Here is a 26,461-nt window from a genome sequence, read left to right on the forward strand (position 1 = left end):
TTTGGCACAGTTGAAGGCCTGTTATTTGTTCTTGGTTTATTTGAAACAAATTCTTTAATTACTAAATCATCAGTAAGCCAAAAGCTCACAGAAAGTAAAACATCAAAAACATCAGGTGGAGCAAATATTTTAAAAGACGATATCCTACGAGCGTATAAAAATCGAAATTGTTCAACTGAAATATCTTCGGATGGAAATTTTTTACGTATAAATTCCAAAACATTCTCAGATGTGGTATCTGGGGCGAATCTAAAAACAAATAATTGCTTCCTTTCCTCGTACGTCCCCAGCAGCAGTCTGAACCTCACTAGGCTGTGATCCAGGAACTGTGCCTACTGTACCTATAGGTATCACAGTGTCACTAGACGATTCAATCATGTCTCTCCGTTCCTACGCAAACTAGTCTCTCAGCTTTAAAGCTACCGGGCTGAAACATTCCCAACAGTTTTTTCTGTTGCATGTAGTATATAAGTCGGAACCAGCCGGATCGGACAAATATATCTTATAACTCCCATGGGAACTATCGGGGAAAAAATTTAAAAAAAAATTATATCATCGGTGTTTTTTTTTAACATATAACCTCTTACGATTGGAAATAAGATTTTTTAATTAGTTCTGAATTTCGAATTACATTTTATCAAAATCGGCAACTTTATCATATAGCTGTCATAGAAACGATCGGAACATTGGTGGGAAAATAATATGAAACAAATTTTAGCTTTGGTTCTTCATGACATATAACCTTCTAAGCTGGGGAAAACCATTTTTTAAATAGTTTTGAATTTGAATCTAAAATTTTATAACTGCAAGGGTATACAAACATCATTTCTTGTTTGGGTTGACATTTTAAATTAGCTTGAAACTTTTTTTACGCGTACTTTTTAGAAAATAAGTAAACACGTGTATCCGGATTTGGCCAAACAAAAATTATTTTTTTAATTCGAATTTTTTAAAGTTTGTAAAATATCTAGTTTTTAAAAAGTACCACTTTTTGCAAGTCTATATCTCAATCTGTAGTTATCTAATAAATGTCATGTCTTTTGCGTAAAATCCTTTAAAACCTCTACTTTTAAAATAATTTTCTTTAAACACACAAAATTCTTAATTTCTTTAAAATAAAAACGATTTTTAATTTTTAAAAATTCGAAAAAATGTTGTTTTTTATTTTAAACTCGAAGAGTAAAAGGGTATACTAGATTCGTGGGAAAGTATGTAACAGGTAATAGGAAGCGTTTCCGATCCCATAAAGTACGAGTATATTTATTATTGATCAGGATCACTATCCGTCTGTCCGTATGAACGCTGAAATCTTGGAAACTATAAAAGCTGGAACAGTCAAACTTGTCATGCAGATTCCTGGGCTTCCTGCGCAGCGGGGTGTCCGCCCACTCTAACGCTCACAATCCGCGAAAACATGTTTGCGCCTACAGTTTTTATAATAAAAAAAAAACTAAATCTGAAATTTGTTTGCCTCATCAATACTTACGGTTAAAACGCTCAACCGAACGTCTCGACGTAGCGATTTTGCACTGATCACGGCACTGATTCTGACGACTCGACTTATTGTGGCTCCCTTGTAGTCTACTTGGTTGTTTGACTGTTCAGGTTGATCAAAACCATCGAAATCTGAGATGGTTTGACTCCTCATGATCGACTTTTTGTGGCTTTATAAAGCCCTCCAGGAACCGTTATTTCCCTTTTGCGCACGGCCGCAGAATCTCTCCACTCCGGGTCCAAAGTCCATAGCCAAAAGTGGTCGCTTTGAAATAACATGTTGATGTTGGCTTATGTTTGTAGCTATTGGGTTTAAGTTGTTAAGGCTTCGTTAGAAACTGTTTCCCTGTTGGCTGCTTTTGTATTACAAATTGGTTTGTTGGGTATTTTATGTGGTTCGACAGATCGACTCGGCTAGTGACGCTGATCAAGAATATGTATACTTTAAGAGGTCGGAAACGTCTCCTTCAGTGCGTTGTAAACTTCTGACTGAAATCATTATACCCTCTGCAAGGGTAAAACAAAATAAAGTTTTTATTCTGAGAACTCCCTAGAATGTCGTTGAGGCATACCTTTTGAACGGAGAATCGGATTTTAATGATGTATCAATCGACGCGTATTCTGAGTGAGAATTATTATTGGCAGTTCAAATTTTTTAAATTTTACTTTTACACTTTAACCGCTCTTTCTCCCAAACCAATTAATTTTTTTTTTCATGTTTCTGTATGCAATTCTTGTTGTTACTATACTTTTCTATTGAAATATCACTCTTAACGAACGGACTATTACATAATATTTTAATTTTATCCTGTGCAGTGTGGAAGCTTTAAAATTATATTAGTAGTCTGGTCCTCACTCCGTGAGGAGTTGTCGATGAAGTGGCTTCCTGACGCGACCAGTGGGTCTCCTCTGTGGCCGATGTCTGGGAGTGGTAAGCCGACTTGTCATAAAAAATGCTGACATATAAGTTACTCCTTAACTGTGTTAACCACTCCCCAATAAAAGTGGAATTTATCAACGACCTTTTTTATTTCCTGCGCCGCTCGTTGCATCCTCAACACTCGGAGGGGTAGGATAAAGCAGCTGATAGGGATGCTGATTCCTACGCCGACAGCGAACTCAAATTTTTCATTTGGAGAAGTGGCATACTTAGCACTGGATTATGGGAAATGATGTTTAGCAATTGGGATGCTGCCATGCCAGGTGTTTTTTTGATAGCTTCTTTGTGATTCGAATACTTAGTGCCATCAATAAAGGCTTCGCCCTCGAACGTAATGAGATGTGAGCCGTTAGTAGCTATCTCATGGCTATCGTCGACTCGAGCTGGACACTCGTTGATAATTAGTGGTCCGTCGTCCATAATTGTGATGGGGCTTAAATGCCTGGCCTGCGTTTCGCATTGTGCTAAACCCCCCGCACGTCGGCCTCGAGCGCAAGAAAAAGTATTGTGAATGCGCATTCAGTGACTGCATCATTGTAGCATTCGGCTTCTACGTTGTCCTGTAGTTTCAGAATAGTGTGTTGGAGTAGTACGGGAAAGATTGTGACCTTTTTACATGTAGTTTTAATTTTAGGGTATGCGATCAGCACGTGGATGATAATATCAAACTGAAGTACTTTGTTATTAGATGCCTCTAATAGGCTTTTGATAGGTACCTTTGTGGGGTGAACTACTTACTCCTGACATCAAATCATAGTGGTGAAAAAGGGCCGGGCTTATAATATTGTGACTGTTAGCATTACATTTTGAATCTTGGTTATTAATATTCTATTTCTGGCCAAAGGAACATCGCATAAGTGTTAAATGTCAACTATATCGTTTTGTTTTGCTTTAATAATTTTATTAATAGTATCTGTGAGCGGACATTTTAAGTATTTCAATGTCAGATGCGTCAGGAGAGCCCACTGCTACCTAAAGTACGGTACCTAATAAGTCTAGACTCCTGGCCATCCTATCGTGACTTTTAGTACGGACAAAAAGCTTCTAATATGGTGTCGACCTTTAGCAATTTTCGCATGTGCGACTTTAGGAATAAATCGGACAACTTAGCAGTTTCGTCTATCATTTCTGAGAATTCCGTTTAATTGCTTGAGTCTCGGCGCGAACCCGTCCGAGACAGGTTTGTATTGGGCGTGAGTCTGTCACTCTAGTGTTGACTAAGCTAAAGGTTTTAATGTAATCCCTGCGATCCTGTAAAAAAGCTAAAGGTTTAAACTCATGTTCGTCTTATAGGGAAAATATATGTAAGTGCGCGTTAAACGATAGAAAATTAAAAAGGGTTTTATTTGAGGTTGTCCTTATGGACTTCTCTGCCTCTAATGAGAACAGACGTTCCATTGCCTGCTTGTACGCGCTCTTTTGTGTAAAGTGGGGTTAGTTTATTCCCTAACCTTTTGTTATTTCTAAGAATTAATTTTTCTCCTACTTAAACAATTTGCTTTTGTCTGTTTGGTTTGCACCTATCCAGATTAGCTTGCTGAGCTTTTTCGATTTTACGTGTTATTGTCAACCTTTGTTCGTCGCTGGCTGAGTGCATAGCATATTTTTGTTGCAAATTTGTGACTGAGTGTAGCATTTTGTTGAACTCTACCGTGGCTCTCATGACGAGCTCGACGCTGTCACTAATTTGTATTTCAATTTTCATACACCTTGCTATCTTCGTTAGGCTGCTGTCAAAACGTTCCACTTGCCTTGGCATTAAGCATTTTTATTTTTAGTTTTTAATTTTTTTATTTTACCTGAGCTATGTATGGCTCACAGTTAATGGAGTTAAGCCTCCACGGGCTTGAAAAAATTCTTTGCCACATCAGTGTCAGAATTTTCATTATTCTTTCCGCCAATTTTCGCTCGATGAGCGGAAAGCGGGACCTTCCTCTAAAAAAATGAGAAAATCATTCGAGTCAAGTGATTCGTTGTCCTGCTTAACTGCATTCAGTGCGGCTGCGGCCGCGTCTTCATAACCCTGGTCTTTTTTAACAGCTTGAACATCGTTGTTTACCCGATGGCGCCTCTGACCAGTCATTCTTTTAGAAGAGTTTGGTCTATTTGGGTCTTGCGTCGGGTGTCTAAGCTTAGAAATTAATGGATATAAGTTCAGGGGCTCTAGCTCACCCCGATCAATCCAGTTGTCCTGTAGGCGCCAATAATAATTATGTTGAATTTTATTTTGCCTTTCGAAAAAATGCTGATTTTTTTTGGCCGCGATCGGACCCTAAATATTTTCCTTCTTTCTCAAGCTGTTGGCTTTTGGGAAGTCAGTATTCTGATTTCTCTGCTCGACAGCCTTGGCATATGTGACCGCGAACTTACTTTGTTCAATACTGGCCTCTGCCTCCCTAGCTAGTGTCAGTGCCGAGGGCAGATCTTTGGGCTGTGCTGGAAATACGACCTCCCTTAAGGACTTCTTTAGGCCCGAAATAAATGCATCCAGGGCGTCAGCCCTTATATCAGTATTGAGCAGTAAGGCTCTTTTGTGTGTCATGACGATTTTGTTTGTCACGAAGGTTAACTTTCGTTCAACCTCATCGTAATACTGCATAAGAGTTTGATCCCCTTGACGGACCGATTTAAGACCTTGCCGTAAGAAACGCAAGGACGCTTTATCTGCGTAATAGCAGTCTAGTTAAATCATCCAAAATGACATCAAAATTAAGCAGTGCATTGTGCGATACCAGCAGCGCTCGTGCTGGTCCCCTAATCTTATTCCTTATAATTGTGACGGATTGGTAATGCGCGCTACTGCCATCTTATGGTTTAAATAACTCATAGGCGTTTGTAGCTGTTGATTAACTGCACTAATTTTATTTTGAAACTTGGCTCTAAGCTTTTGTTCCTATTAAGCCAATGCGGCCTGAATTAAAGCTTCTATGTTGGATGCGGTCATAATGTGCTTGTCTGGTTGATAACCTAGGGGCTTTCGGTCCCACGCTTTCACTTTAATTTTCGCGTTCAAACTCCCTATATGGGTCCTGAAAGCTCATAAGGTCAATATAAAACCCTTATATTATATGGACGAATATTTGATTCGGCTGATATTCATTTTGGTTTGGAATTTTATGTATTTATTTTTTTTATGGCCGAGCAATTGATTCGGCTGAAATTAATTTGGCTCTGGAATTTTAAAATAATATTATACATATTTAATATAAATAACCAAGAATTTGTGGTTCTGGGTGCAAAACTGAGGGAATTACCAGGTTGTTTGTTTGTGTATTACATAATTATTCGTAGTGATGAGTTGCGGAAGCCTTAGTCAACAAGTCAAATGTTTTAGATTTGGACAAGTTGGTGAATTTGCAATCAGATTGTCACCAAGCCCATAGGTCTGTGTTACAGAATTGTAGGAAATATTCACAGGCGAGGAAAACTAAAATTTATCTCCAAAAAAGGGCTGGACCCAGGGCTGGTTATACAGCACCTTCAAGTTTCCCCCTCAATAAATGGGAATTCCACACACGCGTAAGTCACACGCCTGATGTGCCATTTGCTGTGCTGCCAATTTTTCCTTCGCTCTCTCCCTCTCTCTCTCAGGGTAATCAACTCGCCAGCCTCCCGATCCAGAAGCTTGACGCGTTAACTCAGCTGATCCCATCCAGCGCGCCCTCCACGATTGTGACACGGTTTCCAAACTGCTTCATCTCGGCTGCAATGCATTCAAAGCGGCTCGTAAGTCCATCCAGAACACGCTCCTCTGCATCCCGCACATAGGATACTATTTGCTCAGTTTGTTCTTTGAAGAGCGAGTTGAGCCACGGCGGCGAAGCATCAGACATGCGCTCGGTGGGACTCACAATGTGGTTCTCACTAACAGTCATATGACAGGTATTACGGTAAAGGGTGCCCGAAAATTATTGCTGGGTTGGCAGGTCGTAGCGTTGGAGGCGGTATTTTCTGGAAACCCAAGTCAAGCCTCTTGCGAGGCGATTGGGTGCATAGAGAGTTTTTTCAATAATGGACGCTTTTTGTTTATCTTTTTCATCTTTTACAGTAAGAATGCCCAGGTCCCTATGGATGTTTTCATTGCGAATATACCAAGTTTCCTCAGTGATAGTTTGTGGGGGTTTCGATTGTGCGCACTGTTAATGTCTATGTTACTGCGGCTCGTGTTTCTTGCCCTGGGCACCTCGAACGACTTGGAATTCTAGTGATGTTAGTGAACGTAGATGCTACAAGCTGCATGTTTGTAGGAATATCATCTGTGTATAAGGGGAACAGATTAGGTTAGAGTTGGGTCAGAGATGTTATTCTGTTAACTTGTTCGATTGTTCCATGGTTTGGATGAAAGCAAAGTTGATGAGCATTGTGTGCTTCTAGACATGGTTTTATGCGAGTAAGAAGGCATTTATCGAACAACTTAGACAGACACGATACCGGGCTCCGGTATCATAAAATTAATAGATTTTTTTCATTTTTATTCTATACAAATAACCTCAATGGCAGAGTTTGGAAGTTCAATTAACTTTTTTGGTGTTTTTTGGCCCCCGCCAGAGGCTTTTAGCTGAAACAATGTTGGTAGGAAATTACATATTTAGATTCGATTTGTGTTAAGACAAATGAACCAGTGGCAGGGTTCGGCTGGAAGACGTTTCTGAGATGTAAAGAAAAAGTTTCGGCTCTATCTTCGTTACTGCGGACACAGCTGCCTGATGAATTTCTTATCGGAGTGACTGTTTAGATTGGAGAGATCCAGAGCTTTCAAATAACTGTAAAGTTAACAGAATGCGAAGATAAACGAAAAATATCGTATCAAACGAGTGAACAAGCAATTGTTTCTTCTTTGATCAAAATTGTAACCACAGACGGAAAACCATTCAAATTTCTTGACAGTGAAGGGTTCAACGAAATAATGGATCCAATATATAATGCACTTGGCATGAACCCTGAACGTCTAGAAATTTTATGAATTTTTTGTTAATCAAAGAACAGTTTGTAAAATAAAATATAAGGGCAGTTGCGAAGAGAAAGTTGGTGTCAAAATCGACGTTGCCACCAGAATGAATAAAGCCATTCTAGGCATCAATTTGCAAATGATCCATGCAAGCCTGGCTAAAACCGAGATTGTTGTGAAGACCTTGGGCATAATTGAGCTCGGGAAATTTCATACTGGAATATATATGAAAATCAAAATTCTACAAATCTTAGATGATTATGGCATATTACTTGATCAGATTTACAGGTAAAAATTGAATTCCATAGAATTTTGTATGTAACAAATTATGTAATTTTTTTTTTTAATTTCATATTCTCGTACACAGCATTACGTCTGATAATGGACGAAACATGATAAAAGCCATCCAGGTACAAAATGATGCGACAGAGGAATCCCTTTTTGAAGAAGACATAGAAAGCGAGAATCTTCTGAAAGAACTGGATTCTATTGAACTGGCTAATATACACCATGTGATATGTGCAGCACACACTCTGGAACTATGAGTATTTGATGTAAAATAAGTGCCTGTCGCACATTATGCAAATCGCTCAGCACAGAAACATATAGGTAAGTTATAAGTTATAGAAGTACATATATAAAAATTTATATTCCAATCGAGATAAGCGGGGAAAATAATAAATAAATAAAAAATATAATTATATATATACATATAAGTATTATAAATACTTATTTATAAATATAAATATTTATAAAATCTATGCAAATCTATGTCTTAGTTGAGAATGAAAAAAACATACCATCGCCTGACGTTGCTACAACGTGGAATTCGACGTATTTAATGCTTAAGCAATTATTGGACTTAAAGGATTTCGGGATTGGGTTGGGATTGGATCGAGACGTACATTGACGCTTTCAGTGACACATACCAGGCAACCCTAAAGCTACAAAACAAAGATTTAGTTTATAGTGAGTTCATCGTAGTATGGATGGAATTAAAATTTAAATCCGATAATAGCTATAATTTAATTAAAAAAAACTATCGGCGCAGATGAAAATAAGAGAAACAAAATTATTAGAAAATGATGCATTGTTGGCAGCGAACAATCAAAAATCCTTATCAAAGGCTAATTTAAAAAAAAAAAACTGCGTTTCGATTATATGAGTTGAAAGAAGTAAGCTGTAAGTCGTAGAATGTTTGAAATGTGGGTCCTCTTTTGTTTATGCTGTAGGTTTGAGACTCTAATTAAAATTGTCTTCGTCGTCATACTTATTGTCGCTTTATTATTTAAGGCACATTTGGCCGTCATTTTTGGACGATTTTCAGACAGTTTCAGAAAACAAAGAAAATCCAGTTTCTACAAAACTTGCCAAAATTTATTCTGACATCGAAAACTTCGACGTAACATTTGGTCGCTTGCCATTATATTCCAATATATTGGATTTTTTTAATGATTTGAAACTTAGGATGCCGCATATAAGTGCACTAGCGCAGGTTGTGCTGGCTACACCAGCAACGCAAGTCTCCGTCGAACGAGCATTCTCAGCCCTACATTTTATATTAAGTGAACGAAGAAGTTTCTCGTCCCGCTCCTCACGCACTGCTCATCAAACGACCGAAATAAAAAAGGCTTAACGAAAAGCGCTCAACAGAAAACAGAATTAAAGACAGCAAAAGTCTCTTGTTCAGAGCGAGAGCGAGAGAGTATGAACTTTTTCGCTTGTGCTCGCAACGAGAGCGCAAGAAAAAAAAACGGTCGACAGTTATTTACAAGCTCTGGAGAGATCAGATTTTGGTGAGCCCTCCACAGAGGATGCTTTGTACTGGTTGGCGAAAGATTTTTAATGTACCGCAGCTGTGCATTTCCTGTTTATTGCTTTAAAGCTCGATTTAGTGTGCGATCTGTTGGTTTGCCAGGCAGGTCGCAGGTGCCTCTTTTCTAAGACTAGCCGTTCAATTTGAAGATTAGTTTTGAAGTGGCGACATGACCGAAGCTTCAATGCTTATTATATTGCGGGAAATGTTTTTTATCACCGAAAAGTCTATTAGATCCGGCCAGTGTGTGGCACTGCCAGGGGAGACATAGTAAAATTTGTTGTTCGGTTTTCTGATTGCATTGAATAATTGCCTTCCTTTGGGAGCCACAAGGCGTGATCCCCAGTGCGTGTATTTGGTATTATAGTCCCTTGCAGCTATAAAACGATGTCCCAGCAAGTTCCATGAATTGTCATTTAGAAATTTTAAAGCGAGGTGGGCAGTAGACAGCGAGGTGAGGTTTCTGTTGCCTGACTGCACTCTGATAGACGTGGCTTGCAAATAAATAGTTGCGAACCTTTGTTCAAAGTGCGTTCCCTGATTAGGATGCCGGTTCCGACGTGGGTTTTACCATCTGAATGATCTCTGCGGTAGAAAGTGTAGCCTCTTATTTGGAAGTTATATTTGTTTGTGAGGTGCGTCTCTACTAGTAGCATAAGGTCGATATGATTATCATTCAGGAACTGTGTTACTTCGAGTTTGTGCCAGGTCATTGGCGTTTTAACATTATTATTCGTATAGCTGCAAGTAGCTGTAACACCATATTCTTGTTTTGAACTAGTGTTCGCATGGTCGTTTTAATGAATGACATGAATTCAATCATACTCTGCTGCATAAGAACCATCATAGATTTCACAGTGCTGTGCATAGCTATGTAACTGTTCTTGGACTTGATTGTTTTATAGATTAGACTGAAGTGGGTTTACCGCCCCTGATCGAAGGGCATCGGCGTATGAGAAGCCTTTCTGGGTATTTAGTTGACCAAATGAGAATCTTGCAGCCGTGCCGAAAAATACTTCCGGCGTCATACGGGAGACGCGTCACTTTTCGCACGCGGTCCTTCATCTCCTTGTATATCGGGCAGCCCTTGTAGTTTGCCGTGCGGTTATCTTGGCAGTTTACGCATTTTTTCTTTTTGGGTTCTCGTTTGTTGGCAGGACAATAAACTACGCAGACTGTTCGAAGTGAACAGTATTCCCTGGTGTGCATTGCACTGGGCCGTTCCTTTTATGTGACTCTTCCACGTTTATTCTTCTGTGCAATACGTATTGCAGATTATAAATCGGGTGCACTTCAGCTCGACCCTGAAGAGTAGTTGCGGCTCTTTTTTCCTGTTGATTACGTTACTGACCTTCTTTGCAGAAAACCCTTTTTCCTTAAGAGCATCGATAACTTCCGGTAGTTACGTCCTCGGTCAGGGTAAAAATTTTGTTAACCAGGGCGTTCGAAATTTTCTCCCTAATGTAAATTGGTGGTGGCTTGGGTTTCGGTTTGGTCTCCTTTTCTGATTAGTTTTTTGCTAGAAGCGCTAATCTATTGCTGCTGGATGTGCCGAGTAATTTATTTTCTATTTGGACACGGTATTCTGCGGGCTAAGCTTACGCTTGATATGGATGTATCTAGCCCGGTTTGTATGGCCGGACCCGCTTGATCTTTGACTATCGACCGACAGTAGGGTCGTATTTTGCACTTCGCTATCAAGTGTTGAGACATACAAGAAGTAACCGTTTATTCGGCTCGCGGAGCTTAGTCGCTCCTTACTTAGTTCGTTGCTCATTGATCTTTTATTATATATATAAAATAATTATATGCTTGTTTAAGTCATTACACAGATTTTATGAAATTAACCAGTTTAGTTATTGTGTTTTGTTTGCATTTAATTAATCAACTTTCTTGCACTTTTTGCGGAGCTCGCACGAGACACGTCCGCTCTCTTCAGCTGTCTCTCTATATGACTCATCTTATAGGAAATCAACACTATGATAAAAGAAAGGCGTAAAAAATATTTTAGAACCAAACCTTCTTATGAGTCAGAGAAAGACGAAGTTCCAGTGAGTGATTACTAAGTTGATATAGAAAATATAAATCCAAAGAGTAAGATTTCTTTTGATGGAAAATAGATTATTTTAACGAAATAAGCAACAACGTCATACTAATGAGACGGTGCACTAACCCATCAAAGCAGTCAGCACATTGTTGCAGAGTCAGGCGAGCCAACAACTACGCTAACTGCTACCATTATCAAAATCACTATGAAATATAGAACTTTGCACCAAGTAATATTAAAGAAAGTAACAACTTAGGAATAATTCCGGTTGTACTTCCTACCTCTTGGAATAAGAATCGTAATACACTTTCTCCACTAGCAGGTATCTTCCTTTAGCTCATTCTCAGCACAGTTCAAATATATTATATTATATTTATATTTGTTGAACATTGATGCATTGATGCTGCACTAGCAGCAGTACAAACAAGGGGCTCAACGACATCATGTTACGCGCAGGCCATTTCCATTTCGGGCAAATACAATATACAGAAACAGGAAAAACATGACAAAACATAAATTAACTAAGACGAAAGCAAATGAGCTAGATTAAAGTTTTTGATACAGAAATAGAAGTTGAAGAACAATTTAAATGGTATTGGGTGCTATAATTATTAGAAAAAAAACGGCTTATGGCTTAATAAGATGCGTAACGCCATACAATTTTTTATAAACGATTATTTTGTACAGGCTCTAGAACCGGCTCCAGGCTCTCTTGTAATTTTGTTCTAGAGCCAGAGATAGAAAGCTTTCTAGAGCTAGCTGCTCTCTTGTAACACAGCTTTCATTAACTTTTCATTATATTCAGCATACGGCGTGTGAATAGTATGCGAAGACTACACAGAGAGAATTCTGACGTTCTCATTTGAGTTGAAAATGTTCTTAAAATCAGAATGACATTTCTTGAGCTCTAATTTTCTCTTTGTGATTGAATCAAGTAGAGTTTGTACTTAAAATTTGGTTAAATCAAAACTGATCTTAAATCAAATTTAATTCGTTCTCAGAAACCCAATAATCTCAAAACCTTCTTAAAGTAAGAACGGAAATGACTAATAATAAAACAATAAGTGAGTTGCATTTCGACTTGAATTGGCGTGTTGCGGATTTTTTAGTATCTTTCGGTTAACAGCTAGCAACGCGTTAGACCCTTCTTCTGTGCTCTTCTTCTTCTGAACCATTCATTGGCGTTTCGATTTGTTTATTTATATATTGCCAAAAGTTAAAAGTGGTGGAAAGTTAATGTGAAGAGCAGATGTTCATGAATAATATTAAAATGGAAGGAAATTCCGTGAAGATAAGTAAAAATTGCTTAGTACTTTGAGCTTTCAAATAATAAACGTAAGTATGTATGTAACTATGGTACACATCTATATAAGTGTTTGTTTTTATACGGAAATTTTTCTCTTTTAAGTTACAGTTTTTTTTCCAAGAATTCGGAAAAGATAAGTTCGTCCGTCGCCACGTGTGTTTATACTTTATACTTTAAATATGTACAGGAACATAAAAATCTAAAACATAATTTCTCTATTTAGAGCAACCCTACTCAAATTTTTATTAAATAATACAAAAAAATTAGCTTAAACTTAAATATTTATACTTTTTTAGTTCCTTTTCGTTCTAGAAATTAAAACATTCAGCTCAAAATGAGCACATTTGAGCGTTTTTAAGAACGAATGTTCTCAGTTCAAGCACAATGTTCTTGGTTTTTCCTCTCTGTGTACGATTCTTGGGTGCTGTTGCACGCAAGTCCTGCCTCAAGAAGGTTTTTCGAATTAAAAAGGTTGAATATTTTAAATTTACTTTAACTCATTTGAAAATAATGAAATAAAATTATGTATGTGTATTATGTAAATATAATTATATTTCTTAGTAAAATTAATTATCTATATATGTAATTGTATATTAAATATTTTAGTTATTCAAAATACTTGTGAGGAGTTGATTAACTCCACACAAATCCCAGCATCAGATGGCCGGCGAATTCGCGTAGTGACGGCGCGGCGAAGAACGGTTGGAGAATGTGAGAGTTTGGAGATCAAGTACGGAGAACGTCAGAGTTTGGAGAACGTGGGAGTTTGAAGAGCAGGAGAGTTTGTAGAGCAAGGGAGTTTAGAGAGAAAGAGGGCTTGGAGACCAAGAGAGTTTGGAGACCAAGGTTGGAGAAAGAGAGAGCGGAGAATTGAAGGGAAGAGCGAGAGTGCCGTGTTTCGTGCGAGAGAGTTTCGGCGGGCCGTGCGCAAAAGGGGAATAACGGTTCCCTGGGACCCTAGATAAACCTGCAGGGCGCTGGCATCAGGATCAGACGATTACAGTCGATCACGAGAAGTAGAGCCGAAGAGTTAAGACAAGCAGTCAATCAGGTATCAAGTGAACAGAAAACCAACCAAGTAAACTACAAGGGAGCCAACAAGGCGAGTCGTTGAAAGCCGCGCCATGGGAGCCTACAAGGAGCAAGACCGCTACGTCGAGACGTTCGGGATTGGGATTACAAGGAATCTCTGAACTGAGACACAGGTTGCTGAAGTCCAAGGGGCACAACACGGCTAAGTCAAGGCGATCTGCTTATTCCTGCCAACGAAGTCCTGGCGTTACGCCTGGAGGGTCTGCCAGCCTTGGAGCAGTGAAGGCCGGTGACAAGAAATCGTGAGCTCGGCCCAAGCTCTACTTTGGATTTTCCAGAAGGGCCTACGGTTCCGTTTTGTGAAGTCCAGAAGCGGTGAAGGGAGAGAAGTCCCGGATCGGCGTATGCCCGATCCCAACATAGAAGTCACGCTACGCACGGCCCCCAGTCAGGAGCAGTTCACAGGACGCCGCCACCAGCAAGCAGGACATAACACCGCATTGACTGTCCGCACGATCTGAGCGGCAACCCCAGTGGGACCATCCGGGACAGAGCAAGGGACAGGCGGTCGTGTGTCGATAGGACTGATCCGGAGAACTGGTCACTCTGTTCACCCCAGTCTGAGCACCCTAGTCTAAGCCCGCACGGCTGACCTCATAGCGAGTCTGAATCGTGGTCGAGCAGTTACCGAGCCAACGCGTCGGAAACTAACAGCGGACAAAGATCTTCAGGGAGCTACAAAACTGGAACACCTTGTTAACGAGGCGAGTGAACATCGAGACAACCCGTACCTTCGAAGACAGAGAGAAAAGCAAATTATAATGCCGACTGCAGTTATACCCGCAATAAACCCACTACGAACCCGTGTATTCTGTGTTTTTTCACTGAACTACTGGGCGGTCACGTTTATATAAATTTGGTGGAACGAGCTAGCCGCACGAATCTCGTAGCGAGCAGAAAGCAAACAAATCAGTTCGTTACACTATTATGTCAAACACTGGCAAACATAAAAAGCTTATTCTTCTTGAATGCCGTCAAAATGTTCTAGCCATCCTGACTTACAGATGCTTTTCCTTGATCAAACATCACTATACATTCTCGTTCGATGGCCCTCGAGACTGAAATGAAGTTTCCTTTCATCCATGGTACATGCAGAACATTCTCCAGCTTTAGCTTGTAGAGTATGGAGTATGACGCTCCCTTGGCCGACTGCCTTGTCTGCCAGAATTACATTCTCGGCATGAGAAATGTAGTCTGTGAGCATACTCTGCACGCAACACATATGTGCGGTTGCACCTGAATCCATACACCATCTTGAAGGTTCCAGGTCATTTGCATCAGCCGCCGCCAGAACCGTGAATGACTTAGTGGTGTTCTGCTTCTTTGTTTTTTCCTTATTCTTGACTTTGCATTCATTCTTGTAATGACCATACTGGCCACAATTGTAGCACTGTACATTTGTCTTTTTTTTTGTAAAGCAGCAGCCGGAGTCTGCACCACCTTGGCCCGGAATGCCAGTTGCTCGTTTCGGGAAGATCGAGGTTTGCCCTGCGTTCTACTTCTAGCAATTTGATCTTTAGTCGCTCCAGGGTGGACAGCTTATCTTGAGTTTCCATGCCGATGACAAGGTTCTCATAATCTTTCTGGCAGGTCATCTTGGCTTATGCACATCCTTCAGCAGTGTCCAAGCATCCGTTGCTCTTGTGCAGTTCTTCAAATAGCCTAACTGCGAAGGTCTCACGCTCAAAGTGATCATAGCCAAGGCCTTCTCGTTAAGTGCATCCCAGTTATAAGGCTCCTCATCTGGTCTGGTTTCGTTTACGACCTTCCGTACCTCCGCTCTGGGCCCTTAACCTGAAAAAGATTATGTTCCACATGTTTTGGCAAACAAACGCAGAATCAAGTTGAAATTAATGTTTTATTTGAAAGCGTCCAGTTGCTGGAGAATTTCACAAGAGAGTCAATGAGACCACTCATAAGCAAAACTATAGATGGGATTTTAATATACTCGTACAGAGTCACATTGCGATACTTCGGTATTTTAACAAATTTAAGCGTCGATTTTAACAAATATTTGTTACGAAAAGTTTTCAAGCCGCAGGATTTTTTGATGATACTTATCTTGTAAGTTTCTTTTACAATCAAGCACACAATATAAGTTTTAAGTTATTATTTAAAACATTTTGTATATAAAATAGTTAATAGTAAATTTCACTGTTGATATTAAACGAGCGATTTAATCATAGTAGTGCATTTAACAAATGTATGTCCTTTATCCTTTTTTACACCTGCTAGTAAACCATCATGGACTTCTATTTGTCAACGTTGTGCGAGCGAAAAGATCGTAAATTTCGGCGCCACCAAAAATTTAGCTGCATATAGCAAAACCATTTTATGGCTTTTATGTATCTTAGAGAATATATTGGTCTTTGATTGAACACTTTTTTCGCTTTTCATTAACAAAATTTTATAAATGTCTTAGACTCTTTGACAGTTTAAATTTACATCGGTTCAAATTCATGGAATAGCAACAACATTAAAATTAATAAGAGCCACCACATATCAGAAAAAACGGATAGCCTATCCCACACAGTCAATGATATCGGTTCTCAAGCAAAACCAATGGGTCTGTCTGGGAGTTCAGATGGTAAATTCAGTTGGATGATCAAAAACAAATACGATATTTAATTTTCTGTTAAGTGAATTTCAAAAATTTTAACAGACCGTCAATGGACATGGACAGATAAAGGTGTAGAGACAAGTGAGTGATGACCAGTTTTAGCCAAGTCTTCGTAAGGGCCAGAATAACTTAAGAAAGCTGAGGAGTGAGCATAAAGCTTAGGTAACCTAGACCCCAAATAATAAGCCAAAAATAAACAGTTAATTGGCATTACCGTTGAAGAGCTATTATAAGTCTGTTGGGAACGAATTCTTTAATTACCAATTCATTATTAAGCGAATAACTTGTAGAATTTTGTACATTAAATAGATCAGGAGAAGCAGATATTTTAAATGCAGATATCCTCCGAGCATATGGAAATTTAAGCTAATTCTTGTTAAAATCTAATTCTTGGTGTATAAATTATTCGGGGGTAAACGAGACACAAAGAATTGCTTCCTATAAAGAACAAACGAAAGTCTTCTTCTTTCCCCACCAATAATCTGAACATCGTTCGTCTAACTATCAAAAGCAAAGCTTTTGGTACCGATTGGGTAAAAATAAATGAAACTAAATTGGGTTTCGGGACTCATGCCTTTGCTCCCACTGATTTTAACGGAGCTGTCTTTTTACGTTTAGGTGACCCAACTGACATTTTTTATTATCAAGGTCATCCTTAAACTCTTTGAAATAAGAAACTACTTTTATTATCAAGGTCAGCCATAAACTCTTTGAAATAAGCAAGTACGTTCATAAGATGGTCAAATAGTCTATTAAGCCGGTCATTGGTCAGCACCACATAGCCATTCCAATCACGACCTTTTACAACGCATGAGGCACAAATCCCAGATCAGCAACCAGTTACACCCACTGCAGATACGAATTTCCGGCAGTATATTATATTTATATATATATTTACGACTCGATGACAATAGCCAAACCAACTACTACATATATTGTAGACAGGATACTCAGTTAAATCCAAGTTCACAGAACTTATACAGAGCTTATCCAGCTTCACAGGATTACTAGCCTTATAGGACTCAAATCCGTCTCCTTTTTTTTCCAAACACGGGTTTTAACTTTGCACATTATGCCAACTTCATTCATAGTTAAAACAAGTCACACATGAATCGATTTACAATCAAAATGAGCTACAAGTACACATCTAAGTTGACTACTGCTTTATTTATTAGGTGCTGGATTTGTTGACCTACTTTGGGTAAAAACAGCAATTGCCTTTAAAATTTAAATTTTTTCTTACTTTCATCATAAAAGAATTTTAAATAAACATAAGAACTTATTAAAGTGTTAGGATATAAACGAATAATAAAAATTGCAATTCATGACTTTTGCGGTCAAATTTTTTGTACACCTTTACTTATACAATTCTTTCATAATATACTTTGCAGTAACTCACGTATATTCTACACGAATGCAATCATTTCTTAGCATGTTTTTATTTCAGTCAAGTAGATTTGCAGTTCACCGAAACTAATATATATATCGAGTTGTTTAACATCATTTTAATAATTCCAGAACTCGTAATAAACGTTTCTGTTATGTGCTCAAAATCTTGTAATAACATTGACATGCATGGTCATATCAAACGCATTGCAGGGCCTGCACTATGGAGAGTACTTCTACCTAGTAATAATGATATTTTTTCTCGACATCTGTATTTTTTTGGTCTCTTGGAAGTGGGAAATATTTGACTAGGACCCTCTTTTGTAGGGCCTGACACTTTTCCCACTTTATACGGAGATCTCGACAAAATGCAACATTTAAGATTTTCTATATTTTGTTCAACCCTTCCTGTTTTTCCTCTGTGGATTAATTAAATCAATTGATTTGGCATTGGAATTGGAAATTCAAAGAAATACGAAAAAGATTTCGTATTGACCGTGGGTGACATACGCATTATACTAACGAGGGCTTTACTGGTAAAAAAAAATTCAGCTTATCCTGTTTGATAAGTGCAAGGTGGAAGCTTTTCCCTTCTGGAGCCTATGTAGGACATCGTCGGTAGTTGTAATAAAGTCCACCAAGACAATAGGTAAGGCGTACTCGGAAACAATTTGACGAATGATTCCTTCCTTGATCCAATCTTTTATCTTCTTTTCAAAATTTTGTTGCTGAAGTGGAACATATCTAAGTTGGGTCTGTAAATAATTACAAAATACTTACATATGGCCAGCATGTGCTCACATCTCATTTTGTTCCAATTGTTGTGCTTACTGTATTAAAAACATTGAAACCGATCACATTTTTGCAAACGGTATCCTTGTCAAACACCATATGGAAGCACATATCTTTACAGTCTTAAATATTTTTTTAATGAATGCGTACCTGATCGGTTTCTTTCAAACCTAAACAGACCTCCTTGGTTTACAATGCGCTTCAAAGACTTAAAAACCTTAAATGTAACACTTATAAAAAGTGTAAAAAATTGGGTAGACCAGCAGATTTTTCGAAATATGTTGTGGCTCGAACAGATTTTAATGTTCTCAACAGTCATTGCTACTCTATGTATCTAAGTCGATGTAAATTAGAATTTTCAAACGATCCGAAACACTTTTACAATTTTGTTAATGCCAAGCGTAAGGCATCGGCATTGCCTTCGGTACGTCTAAACTCAATGGAGGCATCGACGGATTCTGAAATTGCTGATATATTTGCTGAGTTTTTCCAAACTACTTATAGCTCGACAGCTTAGTCAAATTCTAACTACCCTAATCCCTTTAATAGGGCAAAGTGTATTTTCTCCTCTGTAATCACCGAAAGCTCTCTCGTAAGAGATTTAGCCACAACTACGTCAACATGTTCTCCCGGTCCAGAAGGAATTCCTGGATGTGTGCTTAAGTTTTGTGCGTCAACCATTTGTAAACCAATCCTTAACCTTTTTAATTTGTCTATTTCATCATCATTTTTTCCTTCTATCTGGAAGTCTTTTATTATTCCACTCCATAAAAAAGGTGCGAAGGCAGATGCCCAAAATTATAGAGGTATTTCTAAATTGTCGGCAATTCCTAAAGCATTTGAACGTATTATCACTTCTCATTTGGAACATTTATGTTCCTCGCTTATATCACCGTGTCAGCATGGTTTTGTTAAGCGAAGATCGATCACCACCAACCTTCTTGAATTGTCATCTATTGTAATAAATGGGTTTAAGAAAAAAATGCAGACTGACATTGTATATACAGATTTTAGTAAGGCCTTTGACTCCGTTAACCACTCACTTCTTTTATTTAAATTAGATTAGCTTGGGTTTCCTGGTAATCTATTATCTTCGATTTCATGTTACTTGAATGGTAGGACTCAGAGGGTTATATTCAAGAATGCTGTTTCAAAATTGATCTACGTGACATCTGGAGTGCATCAGGGTAGTCATTTGGGCCCTTTGCTGTTTACTTTGTTTATTAACGATCTTCCCTCAATCATAACACATTCTCGTGTACTAATGTATGCCGATGATGTTAAGCTTTATTTATCATATAATGATATAGCGTCTGGATTTAACTAACAGTCGGATATTGATTGTTTTCATGGATGGTGCGAGTACAACCTTTTAAATTTGAACTGCCTAAAATGCAACGTTATGACTTTTTATAGGGGTACTCCTACGTTTATCAGTTACTTTCTTAAAAATACGCCACTTGACCGTATACTCGTATATTCAGTTAACGATTTAGGTGTTCTTCTTGACTCTAAACTTAAATTTGACTGTCACATTATGTCCACTGTTAACAAAGCCATTAGTGTTCTTATAAAGCGTTGGTCAAAAGAATTTAATGACGCTTATACGACCAAATTATTAGTTACCTCCCTTGTCCGTCCTATTTTGGAATATCGACTACTGCTTTATCAAACTGTTTTCCAATTCTACAAAAAAAACAAAAGCTATATCTGCTATATATCAGCTCATTAATATCACTTTTGCAAATGGTGAAAATATCAATGCCAAAATCATAATAACGCTACTAAATTTTAGAATTTTCATGATTGACTTCCTTTCGTGCCTCCCTGGACCGCATTGGTTTACCTTGTGACCTAATTTAAAGCGTCTTATGCCATCTTGGTTGATTTTAACTGTCGGACTATTAAATTATGAATTTGGCTTTTACCCCTGACTTGCAAACATTTTTTAATGAACTTTATTTTTCTCACGAAACTTCTCATCAGATGGACTCTTCGTTTTCTGTTTTGTCCGACGTTCCTTAAAATCTCTCTCTGAGAGATTTCACCGGTCTTCGGAGTTGTACTCTCCCCTCACAGTCAACAAAACAACAATATCACCTGGAGCTGTCATTGTCCGTGTTGCGCGACATTTTTTAAACAACAACAGTGGTGTAATTTTTGCTCTTCGCTAACTTACAATTTTATGCTTTTTGTTCGTTCGCTGATATTAACTTTTCTTTACTCCAATGAAAGCAATTTTGATATCCATCATAGGCCATTGCTACTAGTTATAAAAGTTCAAAGTTTTGATTCTTCAGCTGAACATTCTATTAGACTTATTTTAAATGAAAACATCCTTTGTTTCATCAGAAATGAGATCTCTGCCATTAACTGGGAATTAGTTAGTCGTGATATGACACTTGTTATTTTAAATATAATTAAGAGCAATGGAACTATTACATTCATGCCTTTGATATGCGATCTCATATTAATGCTATATACACTAATTTTGCGAAAGCGTTTGACAAATTTAGCCACAGTGTAATAATTGCAGCACAGGCCGTTTGGGTACACTATCGACATTACTAAATTTTATAAAATCGTATTTCCCCATCGTCTTTATAAATCCAAATGCCAATATCTCGGATGTGTTAGGGAACCTCTGACGTTCCTCTGCCTTCATAATTTATATTAAATTATGAATTAAACTATGTTAAGTACAGTAAATGCGTATACAATTTAGTCACATCCTATAATATCAATATCAACCTCTATAACTGCGTCAGGAATCCTTGAATCTAGGTGTGATGTTTGACTCGAAATTTAGTTTCGCAGCACACTTCGATTACATCATGTCCAGACCATATGCCGTGTTTGGACTTGTAAGACGGAACGCATAACTTTTTCCGATCCCTCCAGACTTGCGCTTTATTTTGCGTTTCGGAATCCCTGCATTTCTCCTCATGGAAATAAAACAATTTCTGAAAATCGCTTTGTTGTTAGACCCTGTCCCTTTATATCACCAGCAATGTAGGCTTGTTCACCTAGCATCCCTTGCGCATCGAAAAAGTAGCCTCGCCATTTGCTTCATCTGTGATTTGATAAATAAATGATAAATTGGACAAATTCTCGATAAAATCAATTTGTAAGCACAGATTGAAAATTATTTTTAAATCCTAGTACGTAAGACAAGTTGTTTTAAGTGAAAAGCAGTAGTAAAGTACTTCGTTGGCGAACTAAATAAATACATAATTTATCTAAAAAAGGATCAATGTAAGCGATAAAAACGGAATACATTATACTAGTAGTTCAGTGCTGTTCGCAGTGGTTCGCCATAAGATATGAAACAGATTTTACTTTCTCTAAAGTAATGTGAGTTTTGACTGTAATGTATTTGTATAAAAGCATATGCTTATATACTAATTTTTTATAAATTAATTCAAATTACATCAATTATAAAAATAAAATGTATAAGAACTTTTTACAAATAGATTTAGAAAACCGTCCGGAAGTTCAAAAAAAAGGAAAACCCCGACTCATTTCTTAGGAGCCGACAACTTTTCGACTGATTGCAACAAATTTTCTACTATCGATGATTTTTTTAATCCTACTTGACACACAAAGGCTCTGTTTGTCTGTCACTTGTATTTTTAATCCACATACAATTTCAATCAAAACTTATTGGCAGGTTATCGTTAGGCAAGAGTCAGAAGAAGACTGACCGGTAAAAACAATTCTTCTCTCCAACTTTTGGAGGTCTTAAAACTTGTCTTTATAAACACTAAAAAATCAAATACACTACGATGTAAGTTTTAAATTTTTTAAAAATTGGATGCTCTGTACTGAAATATAACATAATTTTTTTTTTTTTTTAAGTGACAATGTTATATGACTTGGAGACATGGGGACTTGTGAGTACCTAGTACTCAAAAGAATTTTGTGCTTAAATTTGGGTTCTCTAGCTTTTACGGTTTTGGGCTGTGGGCACACCGCTTAATGTATCGTCTTTTAATATATTAATCTTAGGCTATTTCCTTGAAAATTTGTGACATAAAGAATTACTTGTAATTGAAAGATATTTCTGTGTATAAGGGTTAATAAAAAAGATTTTAAAATGTAACTTACTTCAAAAGCGTATCGCAAGCCATCCCATGGCTTAATAGGCATTTCTCCAGCCATTCGTGCACCCAATAAATCCCAATTGGTGTAGTTGTGTATATATTTAACAAGTCCAGTTGGTGTTACCTCCTGCAGACCTTCAATATTAAAGTCAGCAGGAAATCCACTTAGTAAGGTAATATTGTGGCCCCTGGAATCAAGGTTATCTGTTATTCAACGATCATCTTTATTTTAAATATTATGTTATTGTTATATTATTATTTTATGCCATGGTTAATTTAGATCATTTTTTTAATGATTTCTTTTTTTTACTTTTGTGTTTGGAATAAACCCTAACCTCCTTATTAGGAGTAATTCATTAAAAAAGCGATTTCACCAACATTAAGGTTTGTAGAGCATTTAGAAAATACCAAGCATTTTCTTTTATTAAAATAAACAAAAATTATATCGGAGGCCATGGACCGAAAGTTAAGTGTTGTTCCCATTTTAAATTTGTAAAGTAACATAACACCTCGGGTGGTCCGACGAAATTTAAGTCTTTGGGGATAATATAGAAGTTATAGATGTTTGACCGGTTTGATCCATGTTAAACAAAAACAAAAACCTATATCGATTCGAAAAAGCCCTGATATGAAGCATATTGAGGCTACTGGACAGACGGAAACTATTCCAGAATTAAATAAGCCGGGTCCTTAGTTTTCTTATACCAATGATTGACAAAACCGCTTTTGCATTACTAATTATAATGCCAAGATGATCAGTAAACTTAAAGTTCTGGTTAAAGAAGACTCCAAGATCAGTTACGAAATTGATCAGTTCAAGATCACTCGTCTTGATAGTGAGGTATCATGGAACTATATTTATAGTTATTTAAGAAAATCAAGTTTGCAATGCTTCGAGAACGAAGACCATATAGGACGTTAAATATCAACAAAGTCGTCTTCTTTTTTAATATTAAAATGCACAGTTACAGCTTGAGATCAAAGCAGTATTACCACTTTTTCGCCTAGTATACCTTGTGAACGAAAGACACTATATTAATAAATCATGGCTTTAATAGGTTTAAAAAATGATTTCAGTCAAAGAAAAATAAACATATATCTTTCGCAAAAAGCTAGGACTTCAACGCAATTTTTTTTTAATGTTTCAAAGAGTAGTATGAAAACGCAACTTCTGGCACAACTACCATATTCCATAAATTAACTGATTTTAATGGCCCTAGAGGTCAACAAATGTCACGTAAGGAAGTAGTAAGTGAGAAGGTTCGCATACCCAAAGCCTATCACAGGCGCATTCTATTACACAAAAAAGATATCCAAAGGCGGTTATCTTAGAGGATGATGTCCAATCATCTTTAAGAATAATGTTTTCTAGGTTTTTAAGACTAATTTAAGATCAAGACTTAAAATTTTTAAGATCAAAAGAAGTCCACTAAAATATATCTCACAAAGTTTTGTTTCTGCCCCAGAACGTTTGACTTGTAAATAGTCAAAGATGCTCTCCTTTCCACTAAAGGGTCATATAAAATGGAAACACGCACTAGCCTAAAAGCGCACGCTCATTGATCATGAACCCCACGCCAACGACCTTACGGCTTGCACAAGTCTGAAGGCGCATGCTTATTAACAAGATTACGCTACTGACCTTACGGCTGACTGCCTAGGGGTAGAAATTATTCAAAGAAATATTTTTCATTTTCATTTAATTTTAAATGTTAGTTGCGGACTAAAATATGTAAAGTGCTTACCACAGTTCGTAGTTTTCAGATCATGTCCACCTTAATTATCGAGCATAGATATTGTATTTAAAAGGTATTGAAAGTGTTGACTTTTTAACTGTCCTTTAAATTGTTCCATAATTTAATACATTTTCTAAAGAAAATAAATTCTATTTTTGTTTTTTTTTTTAAGCTCTTTGAACACATTATCTAAACCTTAAAATGATGTACTTTCAAAAAATGTCAAATTATTTAATTAATTATTAGTAGGCAATATTAGTAGGCAATATTTAGAGCAGAAGCCCCACCCTTAAGACGTGTTCGACTATATAGAAACCGATTTCCTTTTAATGACGGGCATCCCATTTCCTTAATATTAAGGAGCTGACGACTCGCAAAGAACTTCTGTTTTCCGTTTGTAAGTGTCCTTAGATACATTCGAGCTTGCTAAAAACTGTTTCTACAAAATTTAGTGATTTGGATAACAAAATTGCAGTCTTTCGCGATTTTCTGTTTAGAAAAAAAACCATACGTTGGATCTATTAAACAAATTTTGTTCAAATGTTTAATACCCTTGCAGAGGGTAAATGAGGGTATAATCGTATGAAAAAAAGAATGCAATAATTTTTTTAATATCACTGAAGTCAGCAACAATCCTTAAAAAATGCAAGGGTATACAAACTTCGGCTTGCCGAAGTTAACTTTCTTTCTTGTTTTTTTCGAAAACAATTCCAGTTTCCTATAAATAGATATTAAACTCACTTAGCTTGGCTATTTTCGATTTTTATACCCTTGCAGAGGGTATATTTACTTTAGTCAGAAGTTTGCAAGGCAGTGAAGAAGACTTTTCCGACCACAGTTTAAAAGCTATCGGGATCTGACAGCTATATCTTATAACTGCCATAGGAATAATCGTAAAAAAAACTTATATCTATGGTGTTTTGCAACAAAACAAAATTTTGATTATTATTTCCAAGTGTTGGAGGTTAAATGTTGAAAAAATGTTCTGCATTTCAAGTTCTGCGCAGTTGTTTTTTTCGTTTGGCTGATGAGTTTTTCTGCTCTTTCTTTCACACACTTTTCGGTTTCGGTATTTTAGTATTTCTCATATAACTTGGGTCGATCTCCATTGCTTTATTAGATATTTTAAAATTTTAAGATTTTGAACTAGAATGCGGTTAAATTAACCTGGTTAAATTAATCTGAATATACTGGGTCATAGATATTCGTCTTCTCTTTTTACCGTCTCCTCCGTCGGTCTCTAGAATTCTTTATGCTTTTTCGTCTTCCAGTTCGGCAGGCGAACCACGTCCTTAGTGGCTACCAGTTGAAAAACGCGGTTTCGAGAAAAGGGAATTTGAAAAATAAAGCTCTCTCTTTCATTTTTAAACGACTTTCGACGAATATAAGGCATGAATGCGATAAATGTAAAAACAAAGTTTAAATTTTTCAATCTAAACAAATTGGTTTTCGGAAACAGTTCTCGAACAGAAAAAGTCCTTGTTAAGCCTTTTTTGCTTTCTCGAACGTTAATGTGAGAGCTAACTCAAGGACTTAGATTCCTTGCTAAGTCATTTTTGATTCGATAAAGTGGCAGCCTTTTAAAATTAGTCTAATAAGATAAAGGTTTTTAATATTTTTCATATTAAATACAATAATGAAAGCTAGCCATGTATTAGGACTTTACAGCTACATTTTGTGACTACCAGCACTCTGCCATTATTTCTCTATGCCCTCTTTATGTGGTTTCTTAATTTTTCGGGCAGAAAGCTATTAGGGACTTGTTAGAGACTCAAAAGGGAAGTAAATAATTTTTAAGTTTATTAATAATAATGTATTTAATAGAAGTACGACTTTTAAAACGCTTTATTTTGATATATTTAAGACTGTGACAATAGTTTGAGTATTAACGGCCACACGTATAGACGGACATGCTAAATCGACTCGGCTAATGATGCTTAACAAGAATATATAAGCTTTTTCGGGTCGGAATTGTCTCCTTTATTGCGTTCCAAACTTGTTATACCCTTCGGAGGGTATAAACACATTCCATACATACCTAAAAATTCCGAAATCAAAACAAAAAAATGTTTTGCTAGGGGAGAGTCGGGTAAGTATTCTAAGTTTCGTTGGGCATGCCAGCAATGCATATCACCAAGAAAGTGGCATGTTTTTATGTCTATTATTTTTTCGTACAACACT

The 26,461-nt window shown here is 37.2% G+C and overlaps 1 protein-coding gene across 2 annotated transcripts in view; it reads right to left on the reverse strand.

Annotated features, from left to right (window-relative positions):
• LOC108030486 (UDP-glucosyltransferase 2) overlaps window positions 1-26,461 on the reverse strand; it is a 167,595-nt gene that overhangs the window by 29,567 nt on the left and 111,567 nt on the right. For both annotated transcript variants that reach the window (XM_044091406.2, XM_050889728.1), the window contains one exon: window positions 22,549-22,732. In XM_044091406.2, the coding sequence (XP_043947341.1) occupies window positions 22,549-22,732 (184 nt within the window). The remainder of the gene's footprint in view (window positions 1-22,548; window positions 22,733-26,461) is intronic.

The sequence above is a fragment of the Drosophila biarmipes genome, unplaced genomic scaffold (assembly GCF_025231255.1).
Source record: "Drosophila biarmipes strain raj3 unplaced genomic scaffold, RU_DBia_V1.1 ptg000005l, whole genome shotgun sequence".
Classification (NCBI taxonomy): Eukaryota; Metazoa; Arthropoda; class Insecta; order Diptera; family Drosophilidae; genus Drosophila; species Drosophila biarmipes.